The sequence below is a fragment of the Mytilus edulis genome, chromosome 11 (assembly GCF_963676685.1).
Source record: "Mytilus edulis chromosome 11, xbMytEdul2.2, whole genome shotgun sequence".
Taxonomy (NCBI): domain Eukaryota; kingdom Metazoa; phylum Mollusca; class Bivalvia; order Mytilida; family Mytilidae; genus Mytilus; species Mytilus edulis.
The window spans coordinates 40462331-40483913 of NC_092354.1; the positions used below are offsets into that span (position 1 = coordinate 40462331).

A 21583-nucleotide genomic window follows, 5' to 3' on the forward strand; every position below is an offset into this window, starting at 1 on the left:
TTGTAGTTCCTGACAAAAATGTGACGAACATTTTCAACTTGGCTGTCATGTAATGAGTAATGAACTTGAAAACGCATCACACGATATAGCCGACTTCAATAAACCTTTCAGAAACCCTTGTAACGTAGTTCATGAAAAAGATGCAACGAAAATATTTATGGGACGGACGGACGAACTGACGGATGGACAGACAGAGTTAAAACAGTCATGACACCCCAACTTTTTCGAAGCGGCGGTCTAATGATTGGGTCAACATTAAGACATTACAATACTAATATGATATAATTATCATTATAGCACCATAAGCCTCAGTCACAATCGGAGCCAAGACAAAATAGAAAAAAAACCTCAAGTAACACATTGATATCAAATAACAGTCAGTATCAAGTACGGGGCGCCGAATGGGACTTGTGATTTTGTACTCGAAATTCAATTTTGTACGTACAAAAGTGAGTTTTGTTCAACAAAAATGAGTTCAGTTTAAAAAAAATTTGTAGAAAACTACAAATTTAAAATGTTTTCATACAAAATTATCTTTCAGTGGACAAAAGTTACTTTTGTCATGACAAAATTCATTTTTGTAACACAGACTTTACTTTTGTTACCTAATTTGAAAATTGGGCAACAAAAGTCAATTTTGTATGCAAATTTGTTTAGCTTGGATTCTGTGAACTAATTTGCATACAAAATCGACTTTTGTGACACAATATTAACTTTTGTGACACAAAATTGACTTTTGTGAGACAAAATTGACTTTTGTGAGACAAAATTGACATTTGTGAAACAAAATGGACTTTTGTGAGACAAAATTGACTTTTGTGAGACAAAATTGACAAAATTGAATTTTGTCTCACAAAATTGAGTTTTGTCTCATAAAATTGAGTTTTGTCTCACAAAATTGAGTTTTGTCTCACAAAAGTCAATTTTGTCTCACAAAAGTCAATTTTGTATGCAAATTTGTTTAGTTTGGATTTTGTGAACTAATTTGCATACAAAATTGACTTTTGTGAGACAAAATTGACATTTGTGAGACAAAATTGACTTTTGTTAGGCAAAATTGACAAAAAATGAATTTTGTCTCACAAAATTGAGTTTTGTCTCACAAAAGCCAATTTTGTCTCACAAATGTCAATTGAAGTTCTCATAAAACAAGTCTGTATCACATAGTTTTGTAAGACAAAAATGATTTTGTTATGACAGAATTGAATTTTGTACAAAACCACAAGAGTCCCATTCGGCGCCCCGTATCAAGACGTGTACTACATAATTCGAAAGAACTAACGCATTGAATGTTATCATCATTTTTCTCCCATAATAGTAATAAAAGTTTTCTTGTGTTAACATCGAAAATTTATCATATTCATCTAACTTTTTAAAGTTCTTACATGTGCTAGAAATATGGTGAAAGAATTCCTCCCTCAAACTATTATGAAGTGAGCTAGCATTCGATTGAAAAATGACGCTCATCCTCAACTTTATCAGCTGTACAATACGATTTTTTGAGTATCTAGCATTTTCAATTCTTAATGTAATGGAAGAGCACCTATTCTGAATTAACATATGAACTACCTTTCTTAAAATCAATGATATCTAAATATTTTTGTCTTCTTGAAAACAATCTTTAATTGAAAAATAAGTGTCAAGTTTCCAACAAAACACATAATGTACTAAGTTTTTAAAATTAGACAATTTGACAACGACACAAGCTGGACAAGAATGTCACACATTGTCTTTGATTTTTTACTAGTTTGTTATTGGCTTTTATAAATACTGAATATTTAGATAGAAGTTTCCGAAATATTAATGTCCGTCATATCTGTTTTTCGTAATAAGTTTTGTTGTAAATCATCATTCCTGCATCTCCACCAACCATAATAAAAGAGACATATTTTTCTAGATTTTAAAATACTGAGCTCAGGATATAAAATCGGTATCCCTACAAATATATTGAGTTTCATCTCTCAGACTTTGTCTGATCGATCGCTATTTCAAGTGATGTGTACTGTCTCCGTATTTCGTGGATTCACATTCCAGAACATGATACCGTATTCATAATTGGAATTGCTCATCTTTTCTGAGCACATATTTTGTCCTATTTGTCTTCGTATTTTTAAGAACCTGGGTATCATGTATTTGTCTCTTTGTTTTTCTCATTTTGACTGACGCTACATTAGTCCATTATTTCTGCGACAAAATTAATATAAATAAAACTCAGATGAGTTATACATGTTATACAAGGAGATTTAGAGAAAGTGTTGCGACCAAAGAGGGCAGGTAGTGTTATCCAACTCCGATATATTTATTTATGTAGTTAATAATGGGGAAACCTCAATCCCCTGATACGCGAAAAGGGGGAACCGACGATATAGTGAAAGAAGGTAGATCAAGACACACATGCAAAAAAAAAAGCGAACTAGAACAGCACAGAATGATAGTGGACACAATAGTGGACACACAAACAATGAACTATAAAGATAAATAAAGAACCTAGACACGTAAAACGAAAGTTGGACGAGGGTAACTTAAAGGACTGAGCAGTTGCTACAAGCATGTGTATCAACTCCAATATACTGAGACAAATATCCCGCATGGAAAGAATGATTGTAATCAAAACGGACAACTACAAATATCATAGAGAACGGAGTTGGTCTTTCAAAGTTTAGAGAAAATTTACCCATACACATTAAAAAAACGCATTGTCGGAATAATGGGCTGTCAGAGTAATGGGTTGTCGGAATAATGGGCTGTCGAAGTAATGAGCTGTCGGAAAATGGTTGTCGGAATAATGGGATGTCACCGTTGATCATAACCAAGAACTACAAGGACTTTTGCTTTGAGACAGGAAAGTTGTGGAACTCGATCCCTGCTTAACCATGCACGGATACTTTCATCTTTGGAATAGTTTAAACATTCTACATGTTCTATTTCTACATGGTGTTCTTCAGAAAACTGCTTCTGTAGCTCGATCATGTAGACAATAACTTTGCTCAGTCTCAGAGCTGGAATCTTCTGGCCCTATGTTCTGTATTGTTTACTTTTAATTTATTTATTTGCGTATATTTTGTCTTTGTGCCAGTTAACCCAAAATTTGCATTTCCTTTCTTTTTAGCCTGCTTGCTTTGATTTATAGGCATGTTTGCTTAGCTATTATATTATGCATGTGTTTTATTTGTATGTGTAGTGCTTATAATTTGTTATTTGTTTAGAATATCAAGTCGGTTAAGAGTTCTACAGAGCTCATGTTTACCTTGTTGAATTGTACATATCATGCCCAACTCTAAATAAAATTTAAATCATTTAATTACGTATTCTTTATTTTTTATAGATATTTTTTTCTTTCTGTTTTTTACACTTTTTACCAATCTTTTTTTTTTTTTATTTCAACGCCTCATTTGATAGATCCGTGTTTTACTTGCTCGGATACTAATATTAAAAACGCATATTTTTGTATCTATTCTATATTTTCAAAACTACATATGTACAGTTATGCTACAAATCTACAACTCCCTCAGTTTATGGCTACACGTGCTGTTCTTATCTTTAAAATCATGAATATTTATAAGCTATGTAGGCGTGTCAAAATCGTATCATACGCGATAATGACCAGCCAGTACACACTGTAATGATTTCATTATTAACAGTTTTAATTTAATGCCAGTAAATTGTCAAAATATCAACCAATAATTAATCATTAAAAAGTTTACAGAAAAGAAAAAAATGGACAAATAAAAATTGAGATTTATTAATGTGTTATGTTTATCTTTTTAATACTGGTAAAACAATAAATTTCGGATAAACAGTTCTGTCCGTCTTTTTTTTTAGTTTTACTTTCTGTCAACACTGGTTTCCAGAAATTATCCATTGTTCATGTAGCTTTCCAATTATGCACAAGAACCAGAAAAGGGAAAATGAGATATTTTTTAACAAAACTTGGGGCATTGCTTCTTTTTTCAACAGTTCAATGCGGATATCAGTGAATATATATGGTTTAACAGTGTCAAGAATTTAAAAGTTATATATGTGTACGAAATTATAGTTAAAAAATATGTCATTTGAAAGAATCTTTTAGAGCAAATCGTATTTAAAATAGTTTATGTCAACATACATTTGTACATTTTTTTGTAAGGACTAATGTACGATTGGTCTATTGAGAACATATTAAAAAAGTATAAGCTGCACCTGATTAAATGGGCATCTAATCAAATTGGCACCTTGTATTTATTTATTTTTTATAAATTTGGCAATGTGATTACAACATGGTGTTAAATTAGGAAACATGCAAAATCAGTGGTCAATGAAATAATCAATCAGGTACCTTTTATACATTATTTAAAATTCAGCACATGTACATCTAATTAAGAAGTAAGAATGAAAATTAATAAATTGGTTTGCTGTGACTGATCAAATTAGGCAGTGTCTGCGCGTACCCGCATCAGGTATGAATATTCAAATTGCCATTCATTATAGCCTACGCTTACCCACATCCAGTTTTTAAATAAAATGCAATCAGATCATGAATGAAAAATGAAGTATAAATCAAAATTAAGGATAATATGGCGATTTCCTGTAGAACGAGTGAAGAGTATGAAAAATATTATTTTCAAATTAAATTTTTTAGATAATAATACATAATAAACTTTGCAAATTAAATGCACTGACACTGACGGAAATTGAAACTGCACATGTACAGTCCTTGTAAAAAAAAAATGATAAAAATTAATACTTAATTAATGCTCTGAGTTTCTCTTATACAATTGTATAAAATTAATCGACTGATACAATGTGATAGTTTTGAAGAAATTGTTCCAATTCATGATAACTTTGAAATTTCTTCTCCACATGTTTGTCACTCTCTTCCATTTTAAGAATATTTATTAACTAAGAAAAACTGTTCACTTACCCATATGTAAATATTAAATAACTTCTGAGTGTAGTTTTAATCAAATTAATTCACAATTTGCGACAAATTCCAATTTTACTTGATGTTTCATTCCCAATCCAATACCATATTTTATTATACATAATGTAAAACCGGATGCGGGTATGAGTAGCCTACAAAAGGCAAATTGACTATGCGGGTACTCGCAGACACTGCCATCAAATTAAAGGTGAGCATTCAATGTTTGCATAAGTATAATCATCATATGATTATAATGCATGTAATGGATGACTTAAAATTAAAAAAAAAAATTTCATTTGTTTTCACGATATCTTCTTGAGGCCTAAATTAAAATATTGTTTGTTTGCCCTTTTCCGACCCTGTGTTTTGAACCAGGGTAGGTAGGTAGATAAAATATTTTATTTTTTTCCCCAAAAAAATAACTTGGCTCGGTATATTATTTGTCATGGGTAGGCAGGTAGGTAAAATATTTTATTTTATAGATACAAAATCTGCATAATGTCATTTTTTTGTCCGTTTTGTTTTTGCAAATAAGTTTTCCGCTGGGACTATTAGTTTTGAAAAAAAATATATAAGAGATAACTTTGTACTGGTAAGATAATGTCCGGGCAGACATATATTACTAGTAGAAAAAGTCCATAGAGTGTTACAAATTTCGTGTGTGCCTTTTTTCCCAATAAAAATGCTATAAGACTTAAAACTCAATTGTCACGTATTTTGCATCACATTTATAAATGATCTGTATGGAAAACTTGGCGATTTTACTGCCAGATATTCTCCACTTTACAGGGTTTTGTCACTTTTGGTTCATGTCAGATATAAATAATTTAGCGGCATCGTTAACATAATCATTCTGATATGCGGATCACAAAAGGCCATCCCTACATAGAATACAACGTCCGTTTACAAATTAGTTTGTACACACGTTAATACTTTTGTATCAAACAAACTTTTTTGTAAATGAACCCAAGGTACAGAGTAACGTACTTCATATCATGATTTCAGAAAGCGTTCAACATCGATTTCAAACAAATGCTTTGAAACTTCAAATGGAAGTGTTCATGTCAAACGCTCAGGTGATACCAAACGGACTGGACCTTATACGTAAAGATAAAACCCGAGGATTCCGGTAAAAAAAGTTTTGAGCGGGAAATACAAATATAAGATTTTTGGTAGGAACGAAAATATAAAATAAAATAAAATCTTGCTGGTAAATGCAAATAAAAGATTTTCAGGCGGAACGAATTGATAGGGTCGGTCGGTAAAGGGCAAACAAACAATATTTTAATTTAAGCCTGATTTAACCATTATGAGGAGGCAAATTCAAAATCTTATATGTGGCTAAGTATTCAGTATAGTGTTGTTAGTGTGTGACAAAATGTATGATTTTAAAAGTAGCTGTTTCAATCTTAATAACATGATTTTCTGAAAGGAGAATGATTCTAGTTTAGGGTTTTACATGTAAAAAGATAGTTATTTAGTCAGAAAACATAAAATTAGACATAAATAGCATGTTGGAGAGAGGTTATGTTGGACGTAACAGGACATTGAAAAATTGAATATTTTCCTTTTATATGAAGGCCTAGTTAATAAATATATCAATTTTTCTCTGACAGTTCTTAAGATCTTCAATTAAAGTATATCACTTTGTTAAATTTTTCAAAAACTAACTTATAAGTTGGAAAAATCTTAAAATATGTCGGACAAACGGGGACATTTTTGGATGAGAATTTGTTCCATTTGCATCATTGAAAGTCAAAAACAAAATCAAAACTATGCTGTTTATACTAATATTTACAGCTGGTGTTCCTCAGCAAGAGGTAAAATGGTTCATTATTAAATAAATGGATAAAACAAAACCATAAAAAACTGTAGGACAAACATAGGACAGATTATATTCCCTGTCGGACAAACATAGGACAGAATTCATTAATTTACTGATCCTAATGGGAATTTAAAAATGAGCACCTCTTAAGAAGAGACTAGGAAGGGTCTGAGAACTATTTTTTAGTTTATGTGGACTTGTTAGTTGTTAACAATGTTCTTTTTACTTTTAAAAAGCTGTTACGTCCGACATTAGAAGATTTTGTCCTACGGTTCGTCCAACAGAAAATTAATGGACTCTTGTTACGTCCTAATTTTCAAATTATGTCAAATTTAGACTGTCAACAGTTTAAAACCTCTTTATTTTTCATTTATATGGTAGTATTTAAGGTTAAGTAATTGTCAAAGTAGAAGCGAAATTGATTCTGTGACTTGTGGTAGCCATTTTAGAGAATATCTTGGATGTTGGACGTAACATTTTTTTGGACAAATGTTGGATGTAACTTCCATCTCTTGGTTGGACAGAAAGAGTGTTCACCCCTTCAATGTCGTTGACCTCAAGTAAAAAGGAACAGTTGACAGCAATACCGTATGCACATCGCGATTGTAGTAAAATTTGTTGTCATAAACATTAAAAAAAACTTAAACTGAGTTGGCAACTTGCAAATGAAAATTGAAATGTTCGCCCGTAACGGTTGGACAGATTTTTCAAGAGTAAACTTTAATGACAATTCCTGAAAAAAATAAAACTTTCTGCTGTACCTTCATGATGAATTATCACATTTTAGTTAATAAGCTCAAGCCTCAAGATATTTTGTGCATTTAATTGCCCTCTATTGTTACATAACTTATATTTCATTTTCACTTAGGAAGAAGACAGAAAATGTTAGTCCGACAACGTGACCATTTAAAATTGTTTTTAATCCTTTGTTTTCGAAGATTTTTCATGTTTTAATGCCCTAAACCTTGACAAACCTATTGTATTACCTGAAAATCCTTTTTACCTAGTTGACATTCATAAAAAAAGGTTTATAAAACAATTTTGATTTTGGGTCATTCGACCATGTCACAAAATAAGCATGCAAAAAATAGGGAATTCAACACTTCATTTGTAAAATACTTTATTGAACAATAAACTTTTCATATGAGACTGTTTATATTATCTCTTCATCATACAGTGAATTGATTAGCTACCTGCATTAAAACTCAAAATAATTTAAAATATGAAAAAAATGCATTTTTCTGGGACACTCATTGAAACAGCACTTTACTGAATACTTAGCCATGTACAATATATCCTTAAACATAGTCAGAGATTACTCTGATGTTCAATAGCTGTTTTGCCAGACAAGCTGGGGCCGTGGGCAATGGTGGGACGTCAGAGCTTTTTTCTCGTGATAACATGACAATCTTTCAAAATGAAAGTCAAAATGCTAGAATCAGTTGGTCACTGTGAAAACTGTCTAAATATGAGAAAATAAAGGGTGGCAGGTAGGTGAAAATTACATAAATGAAGAGAAAAATGAAAAATGAACAAATTGATAACTGATTTATATAATTCAGAGGCCGTCCGTTGGCATCAGAAGCGACGAAGCAGCTCATCTATTTTGGATTGTCAAATATCCACTTTTTGATATGGGATGAGCTCTGATGTCCCATGGCCCCAGCTTGTCTGGCAGAACAGTCGTTGGACAGCAGAGTAATCTCGGACTACCTTAAACAATATGATAAATTTCTGTGTCATGTCATTGTGTTCTTAACCTTTACAATTTTCTTTCAGTTACACTGGATGTATTATTGTCATGTCACTGACAGAAGAAGAAACCAACTTCCTGCGGCTTACCATCCTTGTAATCAAGTTGTCACCTAAGGCTGTCAGAGTTTTGTTTGATAACAAATTTCCTCCAACAGATCTGACGAATATCTTACAAAGAAAATTCTCTAAGTTGAAAATTTTGAATGCCAAGAAAATTATCAACCTTGCACAATGGGATCTGTTGTATCCAGCCAATAAGGGTAAGATATCAACAAATGTCTAAATGTTCCATGACTTATCACTACCTTTTTTGATACACAAAATATAGTGCATACATCATAACATTTTACACATCCTATCCATGAGCATTTCCAGAAATTTATCGATGTGGCCAAAATAAATAAATAGTGTGTTTCCGGTTTCCCGACCCTACCTCCGATTTGATGCCGACCCTTAACATTTTATTGTCGAGCCTGCAACTTTTGTTGCAGAAAGCTCGACATAGGGATAGTGATCCGGCGGCGGCGGCTACGGCGGCGGCTACGGCGGCGGCGGCGGCGGTGTTAGCTAACTTCTTAAAAACTTTATATTTTAGAAGGTGGAAGTCCTGGATGCTTCATACTTTGTATATTGATGCGTCATGTTACGAAGTTTCTGTCAGTCACATGTCCAATGTCCTTGACCTCATTTTCATGGTTCAGTGACTACTTGAAAAAAAAGTTAAAATTTTTTGTAATGTTGAATTCTGTCTTATTATAAGTAATAGGATAACTATATTTGGTATGTGCGTACGTTGCAAGGTCCTCATGCCCGTCAGACAGTTTTCACTTGACCTCGACCTCATTTCATGGATCAGTGAACAAGGTTAAGTTTTGGTGGTCAAGTCCATATCTCAGATACTATAAGCAATAGGTCTTGTATATTCGGTATATGGAAGGATTGTAAGGTGTACATGTCCAACTGGCAGGTGTCATCTGACCTTGACCTCATTTTCATGGTTCAGTGGTTATTGTTAAGTTTTTGTGTTTTGGTCTGTTTTTCTTATACTATATGCAATAGGTCTTCTATATTTGGTATATGGAAGGATTGTAAGGTGTACATGTCTAGCTGGCAGGTGTCATCTGACCTTGACCTCATTTTCATGGTTCAGTGGTTATTGTTAAGTTTTTGTGTTTTGGTCTGTTTTTCTTATACTATATGCAATAGGTCTTCTATATTTGGTGTATGGAAGGATTGTAAGGTGTACATGTCTAGCTGGCAGGTGTCATCTGACCTTGACCTCATTTTCATGGTTCAGTGGTCAAATTTAAATTTTTGAGTTTTGGTCTTTTTTCTAATACTATATGCAATATGTTAACTATATTTGGTGTATGGAAATATTTTATGATCTATATATTAGTTGTGCAGGTTTTATTTGACCTTGACCTCATTTTCACGGTTCATTGATCAGTGTAAAGTTTTAATGTTTTGGTCTGTTTTTCTTAAACTATAAGCAGTAGGTCAACTATATTTGTTGTATGAAAGAATTGTTAGCTGTACATGTCTTTCTGAAATGGTTCATCTGACCTTGATCTTAATTTCATGGTTTATTGGTCAATGTTTGGCTTTCTTGGTTAATGTGAAGTTTATGTGACAGTTGTAATAAAGTTTTATATTTAGGACTATCAACATACTATCAATGATTAGTAAAGAAGGCGAGACATTTCAGTGTGTGCACTCTTGTTGACAAAAATATAATTTTTTTTTATTAAAAATCCGGATTTTTCGGTCTGTCTGGATCCGAGAACTCGTTTAGAAAACTACAGGTCTTCAAAATGTTTGATAACATTTTATTCTAGATTTTAAATCTCTGAATAATACTCGTATACCATCTGACCATACCTGCATGAATTAGACTGCTTTCTTAAAAACTGTGATAAATGCTTTAACCAAACCAGCTTAGTAATAAATAAACAGCTTATTTTAGACCCAAGTAGATTATTATGCGCATGTGGCTGTAGATGCAAATGTATGGACAACTGCTTCAAAGTAGAGTATATAAATACAAAACTGTGCTATGCTTTATTTACCAAAAGAAATAAACTTTTGAAAGCTCTGCTGTCAAACAAACGAAAGGGCCATTGAATGTAGCCAACATTCACCCCACGGGTGTAGATTTTTGCATTTTTGTATATCGAAGACCCCTGTATTATTATATTTATGAAGACATTTAGCATGTTTAGAAAAACCGGTTGCACATTTGAAATGGTTGTATATGTTTTACAATGTATCTATATTTGTAGGATCCGGTACCTTTGATTTGACTTTGCTCATCTGTTTGCTCAGAAACATAGCAACACCTGCTATAAGAAAACCAGGAACAGGGTTTGATCAACTACCAAATAATCATGATACAACAGAAGGGGCGGATTTGGCCAGAATCAAATATTACAGAAATCTTATTGCCCATAACACTGATGGAACATTTAATTATATTGAGTTTAACACAGCATGGAATGACTTATCTCAGGTACATTGTTGTATAATATACTGTGGATTCATTATATAACCGTTTCTGTTGTTTTGTGAAAATAGAATAGATATAGGAAGATGTGGTATGAGTGATAATGAGACAACTCTCCATCCAAGTCACAATTTATAACAGCAAACCACAAGGTCAAGGTACGGTCTTCAACACGGAGGCTTGGCTCACACCGAACTGCAAGCTATAAAGAGCCGCAAAACATTACTAGTGTTAAACCATTTAAAAGAGAAAAACAACATTCTAATCTATATAAAAAACAAATAACTAGAAACACTTATGAACAACATCAACAAACAACTACTGAACATCAGATTCCTGACTTAGGACAGGTGCAAACAAAGCATGTTTACCTCTATTATTGTCTATGTAAAGCTAGTACAGGAGGTTATGGGTTTGAACCCTGACCAAGTAAAACCAAAGACTGAAAGATTGGTATCTTGCTTCCTCGCAAAACAGGCCATGTTAGGGATAAAGAGCAAATAATGGTTAGATTGAAGTAGGAATAATGTGTTCATGTAGGTTGGTAGGTTTTCTTTTTATCTTGAAAGTATCAATGATAAACATGATAAAGAGACACCTTAATTGCAGAAATGATCAGCAAGATCTTCAAATTAGTCAACACATAGCTGAATTCTCCAAACTTAAATAGATTTAGAAAAAGTGCCAAGAGCCAAAATGATCAGCAAGACAAGATTTGCCAATTTATCAAATGGCTGAAATTTTCTACTGACTCTTTTTTAGAGTCATTTACCTTTGATGATGTGTTTTGCTAATTCTTCAAAAAACTAAAAAATAAAGAAAAATCTTAACCGCAATATGTTATCAAGATAAGATCAACAAAATGAGATACTAGTCATACAAGTTTTACCCTTCTCCGTCTGTACATACGTCTGTCTGTCTGTCCATTGGTCATTCCGTAAGTTGGTTTCCGTTCTCTTACTTCAGTTTGTCTCAACCAAATATTATGAAACTTATACACTATGCTGACTCTATGCTTATTACCACAAAACACAAATTAAGTGTGAATGTTGTTGGTGTCACTTTAACCGTTCTAGACTTATGCCCCTTTACAAACAAAAAAATTGCTAAATTTTTCTTTTCTGTTCTCTAACTTTAGTTTTCCTTTACCAAATGTCATTAAATTCGTTTTTGTTATTTGATTTTGCCATGTGATTATGGACTTTCCAATTAGATTTTCCTCTAAGTTCAGTTTTTTTGTGATTTTACTTTTTTCTTATACACAATACTTATGACCACAAAATACAGATCCAGTTTGATTTTTTGGGTCGTCACAAAAGCCATTCTAGTTTTCCATATTGTTTTTGTCTTCAGGCGATTAGTAGATTAGGATTTGGTAGATATGACCAGGATTGTAATGACCTAAGAATAGCTTGTTTGGATGGTTCTGACAGAGAAGTCTACAGAGAAGTACTTAACACAAATCAAAAACTAGAACAGCTGAGAATAGAACTTAAAGAAGAACGAGAAAAAACAGTACCCTGGACAGAGCAAGGTTAGAAATGACTTATGTTGATTTATAATTAAAAACATTCCAAAAAAACTGTATGACAGGGTTGGCACCGTAATTTAAGTCAATAGGAGCTTTGACCAAAATTAACATTTTGTGAAAGTGTTTTCAGATTAAAAAATAAAAACAACACTTCACAAGTGGGTGACAATTTTTTCTAATGTTACTCTCTTGTCTAGACCAATGAAAATCGATAATCTAAAGGACAATGAATAGAATTTGCATCAAGTAATTAAATACAATGCTTGTTGTGGCTCAAATTTTATTATTTGACTGTCAAAATAAACATATTTTGTTGTTTGTTTCTAATACCGTAATGTTGTTATGTACGTGACGTCATAGAAAATACTTTTAAAATAAAATTAATATGTAAAAGACCATAATGATAGGACATTCAGTATAATAAATTAAATAACACATAACTGAGAGGGTGATAGAGCAGATTGGTATAATTTATATACAGTCTGCAGTTAAAAGTTTTTAAAACATTTATAAGATTCATAATCCATCCTAGATTTTTACCAAACTTCTTACAATCAAAATATGGAACCTAGAGGAAAATGCTTTTATAATTTTTTCCCCATTTTTGTTAAGCCTGCAAAGGAGGCAAGACACTGGGTTCTGCAGAACCCTTACACAATTTTTGGACATTAAATAGGAAAAAATTCTTGGATCCTTATTTCACTCTGATCATTTCTGATGCATAAATTACAGACTAATACAAATTGAGGCTATTAGAATTTATTTTCTACAAGAAAGCACTACGGAATTCCTGTTTTATTTGACATTTGAATCTGTTTATAAAGTATATAAATTGGGAATATCATACTATAACATGTATAACAACACAGCATCATGTTAATCCCTTTAAGGAATGACTGTAATATTTTTTTCATTCTATGAAGAAATAGCATAAAAAATGTGGTGCACACTGAATAATGCGTGTAGCAGGTTATATAACAGTGAGCACCACATTTTTTATGTTATTTAGAATCGACAGACAAAATAATACAGTTATTTCTTATAATTTAATTCTAAATTCCATTTAAACCGGCGTAAATCATGAAAAAACGTTGATGACGTCATGGTCACATGACTAAATTGTGTCTATGATATGATAAACAAAACAAAGTCAGCCAATCAGAAGACGCGTTACATCCAAAATTAAATTATTACTGTATCTTTTTAAATTTATAGATAGAATTGACAAGAGAATTCAGCGATGGGAAGAGAAGGACAAAAAGTTTATAGAAACGGCTTCATATGATGCTATCTGGACAGGGATTGAGCAGAATCAATGTGTATTGGTAACAGGGAATTCTGGGGCTGGGAAATCTGCAGTCATACATCATGTGGCTCTTACGCTTAGGAACATAGGGTATAAAATACTCCCAATTATACAGCCAGGTGACATTTTCCGATATCATAATCCAAATATATCACAAGTTTTTGTGTGTGATGATGCTTGTGGAAAATATTATGCAGATACTGCTATGATTGAGGAATGGATCAGGTTTGAAGATGATTTGAAAGTTTTATTTGATAACACTGATATGAAACTTCTTATTAATACAAGACTTATTGTTTCTCAAGATGAATGCTTTAAAATTATGTTATTCTTAGACCCGTGTATAGTAAATCTTAATAGTCCACATCATAGATTAAGTTTGTCTGAAAGAAAGGCAATTTTAAAGAGACATCTTTTAAATGAAGGTGATGATGTTGAAAATGATGAAGCTGATGAAATCCAGATAAGCCAAGAAAGCTTGGAAAGTCAAGATTGTTTTCCTCTTTTGTGTGAATTATTTGGGGAAAACAAATCTTTGAGAAACAGTCCTGATGCATTCTTTTCAAATCCATTTGAAGAATATAGCAAAGATTTAGAAAGACTTAAAATGAACAAAAGGTCACTAAAATACTGTGCCTTAGCAATTTTAGTTGTTTTTAATGATAATTTGACTGTGAAAATGTTGTCAGATTTAGAAATAGATAAAAAAGATGAAGAAAAAATTGATGCCATATGTGGAAAAGTAGGTCAGCCAAAAGGCACTTCAAGGCAAAGTATTATGGAAGAACTTGAAAGTTTGGAAAATATTTATGTAAGAAAAGTCAATGGAAAGTTCAGAAGCCTGCATGACAAGATGTTTGACTTCCTCTCATCAAAAATAGGGCCAACTGTTGGACTTTGCTTACTGAAATACTCCTCATGTACATTTATTAGAGAAAGAGTAAGACTTTTTGGATGTCTTAAAAATGACGACGAAAATGTAATTGTTCTTGATAGTTCCTTTGAAGATGACTATTTCAAAAGAATGTTTGCAGATATTATGGATGGAAATATTAAAGATGTGTTTTTCAATAAACAAATACAAGATAGATCTTTTGAAGAAGCTCTACTCAAACAGTTTGAAAGAATGAATGATGATGATCTTGAAAAGATGATGAAGAAAAGTGGGGATAATTCAAAAACTTGTGGAAATTTCTTGCAAAGAAGCAATTCTACAATTGTTTCATTTCCGAATCTTACCAATTCATCTGAAGACATGGATGAAATAGCAAAGTTCCATCTTTCTTACATGAATTCTTTACTTTACCAAGAGGAGACTAGCACTTTTCATTGGTTAATGGCTCAAGGATTAGACAGAATTTTTAGCTATATTCTAGGACAATTTCCAAAATATGCTGAAGAGAAAATTATGCAGAATTATAACCTGTGTGTCTCATTAGCAGTTTTAGAAGGGAAAACAGAAATTTTGAGTAAACTTTTGGAAAAATATCCACATGGAGCATCTGAGGACGATGAAAATGACAAAAGATACTATCCGATATTCATATTTGTGTGTTTTACTGGAAACCTTAAACTGGTCAAATTTTTGCATGAGAAAAAACTAATATATCCGCAAAAAACAGAATCGGGAGAATCTGCTCTTTGGGTTGCTGCCTATTCAGGTCAGATTGATGTATTAGAGTTCCTTATTACAAAGGAGTTCCATATTAATTCTGTTAACAAGCAAGATGTGACTCCTCTCTTCATTGCTTCACAAAGAGGACATGTAGATATTGTAAAACTTCTTCTTCAAAATGGTGCAGATGTCAATAAATGCAAGAAAAATGGAGCATCTCCGCTGTTTGTTGCCTGTCATGAAGGACATCTGGAAATTATGAAATTACTTCATAAATCAAAAGCTGATGTTAACTTATGCAAACATCAGAAACGTTTAGGTGAGGCTGATAAAATTGGGCTTGAAATTAAGGGTATCTCGCCATTGTTCATAGCTTGTAAAATTGGAAGTTCAGAAATTGTGCAATTTCTACTGGATCATAATGCTGATACAGAGATATCAACAGAAATTGGTAAGACTCCGCTGTTCATTGCATTACAAAACGGTCATGAAGAAATTGCAAGACTTTTAATTAAAGGAAAATGTAATGTGAATCATAGTATGGCTAATGGGTACAGACCATTGACAGTAGTTGCTGGGAAAGGGCAGGTCAATATCATCCAGATGTTGATCGAAAATGGAACTAGCGTTAATATCAGCAATCATGAAACAATAAGTTCAAAATCAATCTGTGAGAAGAATATTCCTTGCAAAAACAACGTTCCTCCAAGCCCACTTTCAATGGCATCTTTGTACAATCACTTAGAAGTAGTGAAAGTTTTGATACAAAATGGAGCAGATATAGATTACAGAGGTGTCGAGGGTGCTACTGCCTTATTTGAAGCATCTGAAAGAGGAAATATTGAAGTGGTGAAATATCTTCTCTCAATGAAAGCCTCAGTAAATATACCTACCTATAGGGGACGAACACCACTGTTTGTTGCAGTGCAAAGGAGATTACATCAAATAGCAACTAAACTCCTTCAAAACAATGCTGATGTTAACCTATGCAGAAATGACGGTGTTAGTCCACTTTTGAGGGCAACCATTCATGGTGATGCAAAGCTTATTGAACTTCTATTGAGAAACAAAGCTGATCCAAATCTGGCAACAGCAGAAGGTCTTTACCCAATAATGTCTGCAGCTAGACAAGGGCATTCTGAAATATTAGTCCTAATAATCAACTCAGATGCCGAAATTGAGGTAAAAAATAGTAAACATCAAACAGCATTATGGATAGCAGCCTTCTATGGTAAAAAGGATTGCATGCAATGTTTGCTGGATCATCAGGCAAATATTAATTCAATTGACCAGGATGACGAATCAGTGCTGCTTGCTGCATGTCGACATGCAGATGTTCCATTAATACAATGCCTCATTGATGCTGGGTCAAATGTAAATTTTTGTAATAAATACGGCATCAGTCCACTGTTTAGGGCAGTAGAACTTGGGAACTTGAGTGTTGCTAAGTATCTAATTAGTGCAGGAGCTAATGTGAACTTACAAACTACTGACAATAACTCTGCTTTGATCATTGCAGGACGTATGTCAAACTTAGAGATGGTAGAACTGTTGTTGCACAATAAAGCAGATGTTAATGCCACAAATGGGAAAGGACACCCGTGTCTGTGGGAAGCTATACTAAATGGGAATAAACATATAGTCTCTTTATTACTCGACAATGGAGCCAACTATGAAATGACAATAGAAGGAAAGACTCCAATAGGACTAGCTCAAGAATTGAAATATTATGATATTGCTGACTTGCTGATTGAAAAACAGGGGCGTCTTAAACAGTGGTTAAGGACATTTGGATGGTTGACTTCTTTGTATTCCAAAATCAATAAAGTTGCCTGATTTTACATGCAGTTGGAATCTAAGGGTTATTCCATTTATATGTATGTAGGATGGACTGTCAAAATATCCCTACAACCAAGAGCAATGTTTTTGATAACGATAATGATGCATATATAATGGTAATAGAGGCATACTGAAAAATACCCCCCTTCCCACAAAAATTTTAATGGAATAGTCCTAACAATGTTAAATGATACAATAATTTTAGAACTTAAAGCATTTTATTGTTAAATTGATATTTGGAAAATGGATGAAAAAGCGATTTTTTTTATTGTGATTTGTGAAAAGCTGCATGCAGATCTCTGTATCAGATAATAAATAAATGAATTTTCTTATTATTGCAATAATCACCAAGTTTGTATTTTTTTTCGCATTAATAAAAACCTTGCATTATTTTCTGAAATAACAGTACTTAAGTTAAGTAGACATTGTCAGTCAGTTAGAATGGGTATGTTGTACTATCAAATATAATTACACAATTAGAGCATAAAAGTAAACTAGCCAGGATAGTTGTCTCATTGGCAATCATACCACATCTTCTTTTTTATATAGACAACCACTGCTCAACTTGTGTTCATAAATCATGTCAAACATTGTTATAATACATGTAATATTTTTACTACCTCAAATCAATTTTCAGTTGATCATTTTATCTCTAACTAATTTATTTGTTACTTACCTTATTATGAAAAAATGTTCTGTTATCCTTGTGTGAACAAAAGATGGAGAGAAACTGAGGGAAATGAACAAAAGATGGAGACTGAGTCAAGTAAAAATGATCTGCATGACAAAATCTTCCAATAAATCAATATGACCAAATTGTTTGTTTACTCCTTGTAGGAGTTATTGTCCTTATATGCTGGTTTGAACAACTATAGCTGTGGGTGAATTAAGTTTACCCTTGTCCGTCTGTATGTCCCAAAATAGGTATCTGTTCTCTAAATTTGGGTTGCCTTCAATCATGAAAATTTTATGAATCGTATGCACAAAGATTTTACTGCAAATCTAGATATGGCACAGAATGTTATACTTTAAATGTTAAACACAGATCTGGTTTTAATTTGGTGGCGTCACTTTTACTGTTCTAGAGTTATGCCCTGCATATATAGAAAAATACTGATTTTTATGTTTCTATTCTCTTACTGTAGTTTGCCTCAGTAAAATATTGTGAAACTTATACAATATTTCGTTTCCATTCTCGAAAGCCTGCTTCAAAGCAATGTCATGAAACTTGTGCGCAATCATGCTTTTTTCATACCATAATAAATAGATGAGATCAATACTAATATATATTTTAAAATTGAGAATGGAAATGGGGAATGTGTCAAAGAGACAACAACCCGACCATATAACAGACAACAGCAGAATTTTACAATATTTTACACTGGTTAAAACAATTATTTCTTTTTTTAAATGTATCTTTTACAGTCTATATATACAATGTCATAAAAATACATATATGTGTGTTTAATATATTGTAAAATAATATAATATTTATCTTTTATTGTATTCATTATGTATTTAAAAACATTTTTAATGGGTCATTTTTGTATTGCCTTGGAACTAAAGTACAAACAAATTATCTTCATTTATCCTCAGCATGGAAACGCATCATCTAATAAATTTATTTGAGATTTAGGTTCAATAATCTTTTTATGGATCATTTATGGGCATTATTTTTCTGGTCTGTGCGTCATTTGTCTGTTCATCAAACCGTATTTTTGTTCATCCGTCTGTCCCGCTTCAGATTGAGTTTATGGTCAAGGTAGTTTTTGATGAAATTGATTCCTTTCTACTTGAAACTTAGTATACATGTTCCTTATGATAAAAGATCATATCATCTTTCTGATTTTAATGCCAAATTAGAGTTTTGACCCCAATTTCACGGTCTACTTTTTAATACCTAGAAAATGATAGTGCGAGCGGGGCATCTGTGTACCACGGACACATTCTTCTTCTAGATAGAAGGATTTCGTTTGCAGAGGAAGTATTCTGGGTTGGTATTGGTTTAAAACCATACCTGTCATAAAAGGAAATCATATGGAATAAGTTGTTTGGAATTTGGTTTTGATTGATGATTCCGATAAGAAAATTAAACATTTACCATTCAACACTTACTTTTTTATTAGTCCCCTACCGGCGAAGTCGAAGGGGAAATTAGGTTTGCACTCCATCCGTCTGTCTGTCTGTCTGTCTGTCTGTCTGTCTGTCTGTCTGTCTGTCTGTCTCTCTCTAAATCAGTTTTCCTCCCTGTTTTTCTTCACGCTGGAAGATATTGATTTGATATTTGGTATATTATTTTATTATTTCGCAAAATGCAACACAGGGATACTAATCCGGCAGTGGCGTAAACTATTTGTTTAAAAACATTATATTTCAGAAGGCAGAAGACTTGACAATTTGTATCAGTGCTTTTCTTCCAAGTAACATTGAGAATGGAAATGGGGAATGTGTCAAAGAGACAACAACCCGGCCATAGAACAGACAACAGCAGAAGGTCACCAACAGGTCATGCATGCAGCGAGAACTTCCCGCACCAGTATTTAGGAGTCGTAGTAAAAACTGTTAGACTCGGGGTCGAAATAAAGTGCCCTAGAAGGGTGAAATTCGACGGTCTTCTTGAAGACTGTTATACTTTTGAACTAGCACAGTAAAAATTCGGCTGAACATGTGGGATTAATAGAGTTATATGCTTCTGTCATCAACCTGTTCTTTTCCTGATATATATGTAATAGTTGCCACTGAATGATATACACCAATCCATGCATCATCAGATAAGGCATCTTTTCTTTTAATGGCGGCAAATTGACCTAAAGCTGCAAACTTCTTTAAATATATTGAATAAAACATTTTGGTGAGAAACAGTGAAAAAGGAGGAGGGTGGATACAATTGACATTGACGTATAATCACTGCATCTCATGAATTCAGGCTACATTTGTATTGGATAAACAGATTTCTTCTCAACATCCAGGGGCAGGGTTATAAATGGTCTCACGACCCTATAAAGTCCCATAAAAAAATAACCCGTAGATGTCAGCGACTATTCGGACTAGACTTTTCAAGTACTAATCACGACATTTTCATATAATATTTGCTGCTTGTATTGAGCCATCATCAATCAATCAATACATCTTTACATTATTTACATAAATTATAGCTAGCAACACAACATTCATGGTACCTCATACAATTTAAAAAAAAATGGTAAATAATTTTTATGCAGTTAAGCTGCATTATGCGAGCGCCCTAGATTTGTGTTCTACCCAATAAATGCTGAAATACTTGCCATTGTTATTATCTAGCTCGCTACTATGTTATATATAACTAATTGAACACTTTTTTAATACTTTTTATTCTGGATTACAAAAAATATGACCAGAAAAACCTTAAATGATCGTCGATTTATCCAAAAGTTTTGAAGTATCACATAGGAAGTAGTGCTTATTAAGAATCCTTGTGTAGTTCATTATGACTTGTGCTTTTAGCTAAGATGTCAAAGAACAATTGTATGAAATATTTAATCGCCGAAAATCTCTTAAGACAAGTAGTTTAGATTTCCCAAATGGCAAAAGTCGTAGTGATATTGTTTGTCATCAATACGTAGTACAATTACGTCAGTAGTCTATTATATAATAAGTTCAACTGTTCACGCTGTTGGCGGCAATTTCAAATTAGAAAAAGAAATTTTCGTAGCTTTTCAATTTGGAGGCAGGTGTGCAAATTAGCGGTGGTCCGAGGTCCGCGACCTTCCACTTTTGCAAGCGGAATTTCGACTAGGATGGTTGGTTTCTAGCTACGCCCGACGTAGACACCTTCCACTTGAAAGAAAATAAGAAATTACTTTGCAAACCTTCCATGCAAGTCACCAAAGTCTCCAATTAAACGAGCTAAAAACTTATTTTTATCATTATTATTCATGACAGCGATGTTCATTTTGTTCAACCGCTAGCTTTATACAGAAAATCGCCGACAAATATTGTATAAATTCGAGTAAATTCGAATCTGATTGACAAAAACAACATTGTAAACACATAACAATGGCGGCCGTGAAGACAAAATTTTACAGTATCGGATCCGATTCCGGAAGCGGATAAGGATAATTCCGGGTTTGGCGATCATTTACAAAATAAATCAAAGCAGGTGAAAAAATAAATCTATGCATGGTAAATGAATATAAACACTAGAATTGTAAACCAAAATATATATGTAAAAGAAAGAAAAAGCAGAAAAATATTTTATACAGAAACTCAAAATTACTTTTTGACAAATTTTAATTTAAAAATCCAATACAACGTGACAGCTGGGAACAGT

At 32.8% G+C, this 21583-nt stretch overlaps 1 protein-coding gene across 1 annotated transcript; it reads left to right on the top strand.

Moving 5' to 3' along the window:
- Positions 1 to 3813: 3813 nt before the first annotated feature.
- On the top strand, positions 3814 to 18803 carry LOC139495565 (uncharacterized). Its single transcript, XM_071283832.1, has 5 exons — positions 3814 to 4022; positions 8505 to 8740; positions 10763 to 10989; positions 12337 to 12517; positions 13730 to 18803. The coding sequence occupies exons 2-5, from the start codon at positions 8527 to 8529 to the stop codon at positions 17269 to 17271; spliced, it is 4164 nt and encodes a 1387-aa protein (XP_071139933.1). The 5' UTR covers positions 3814 to 4022; positions 8505 to 8526; the 3' UTR covers positions 17272 to 18803.
- The last annotated feature ends 2780 nt before the right edge of the window (positions 18804 to 21583 follow it).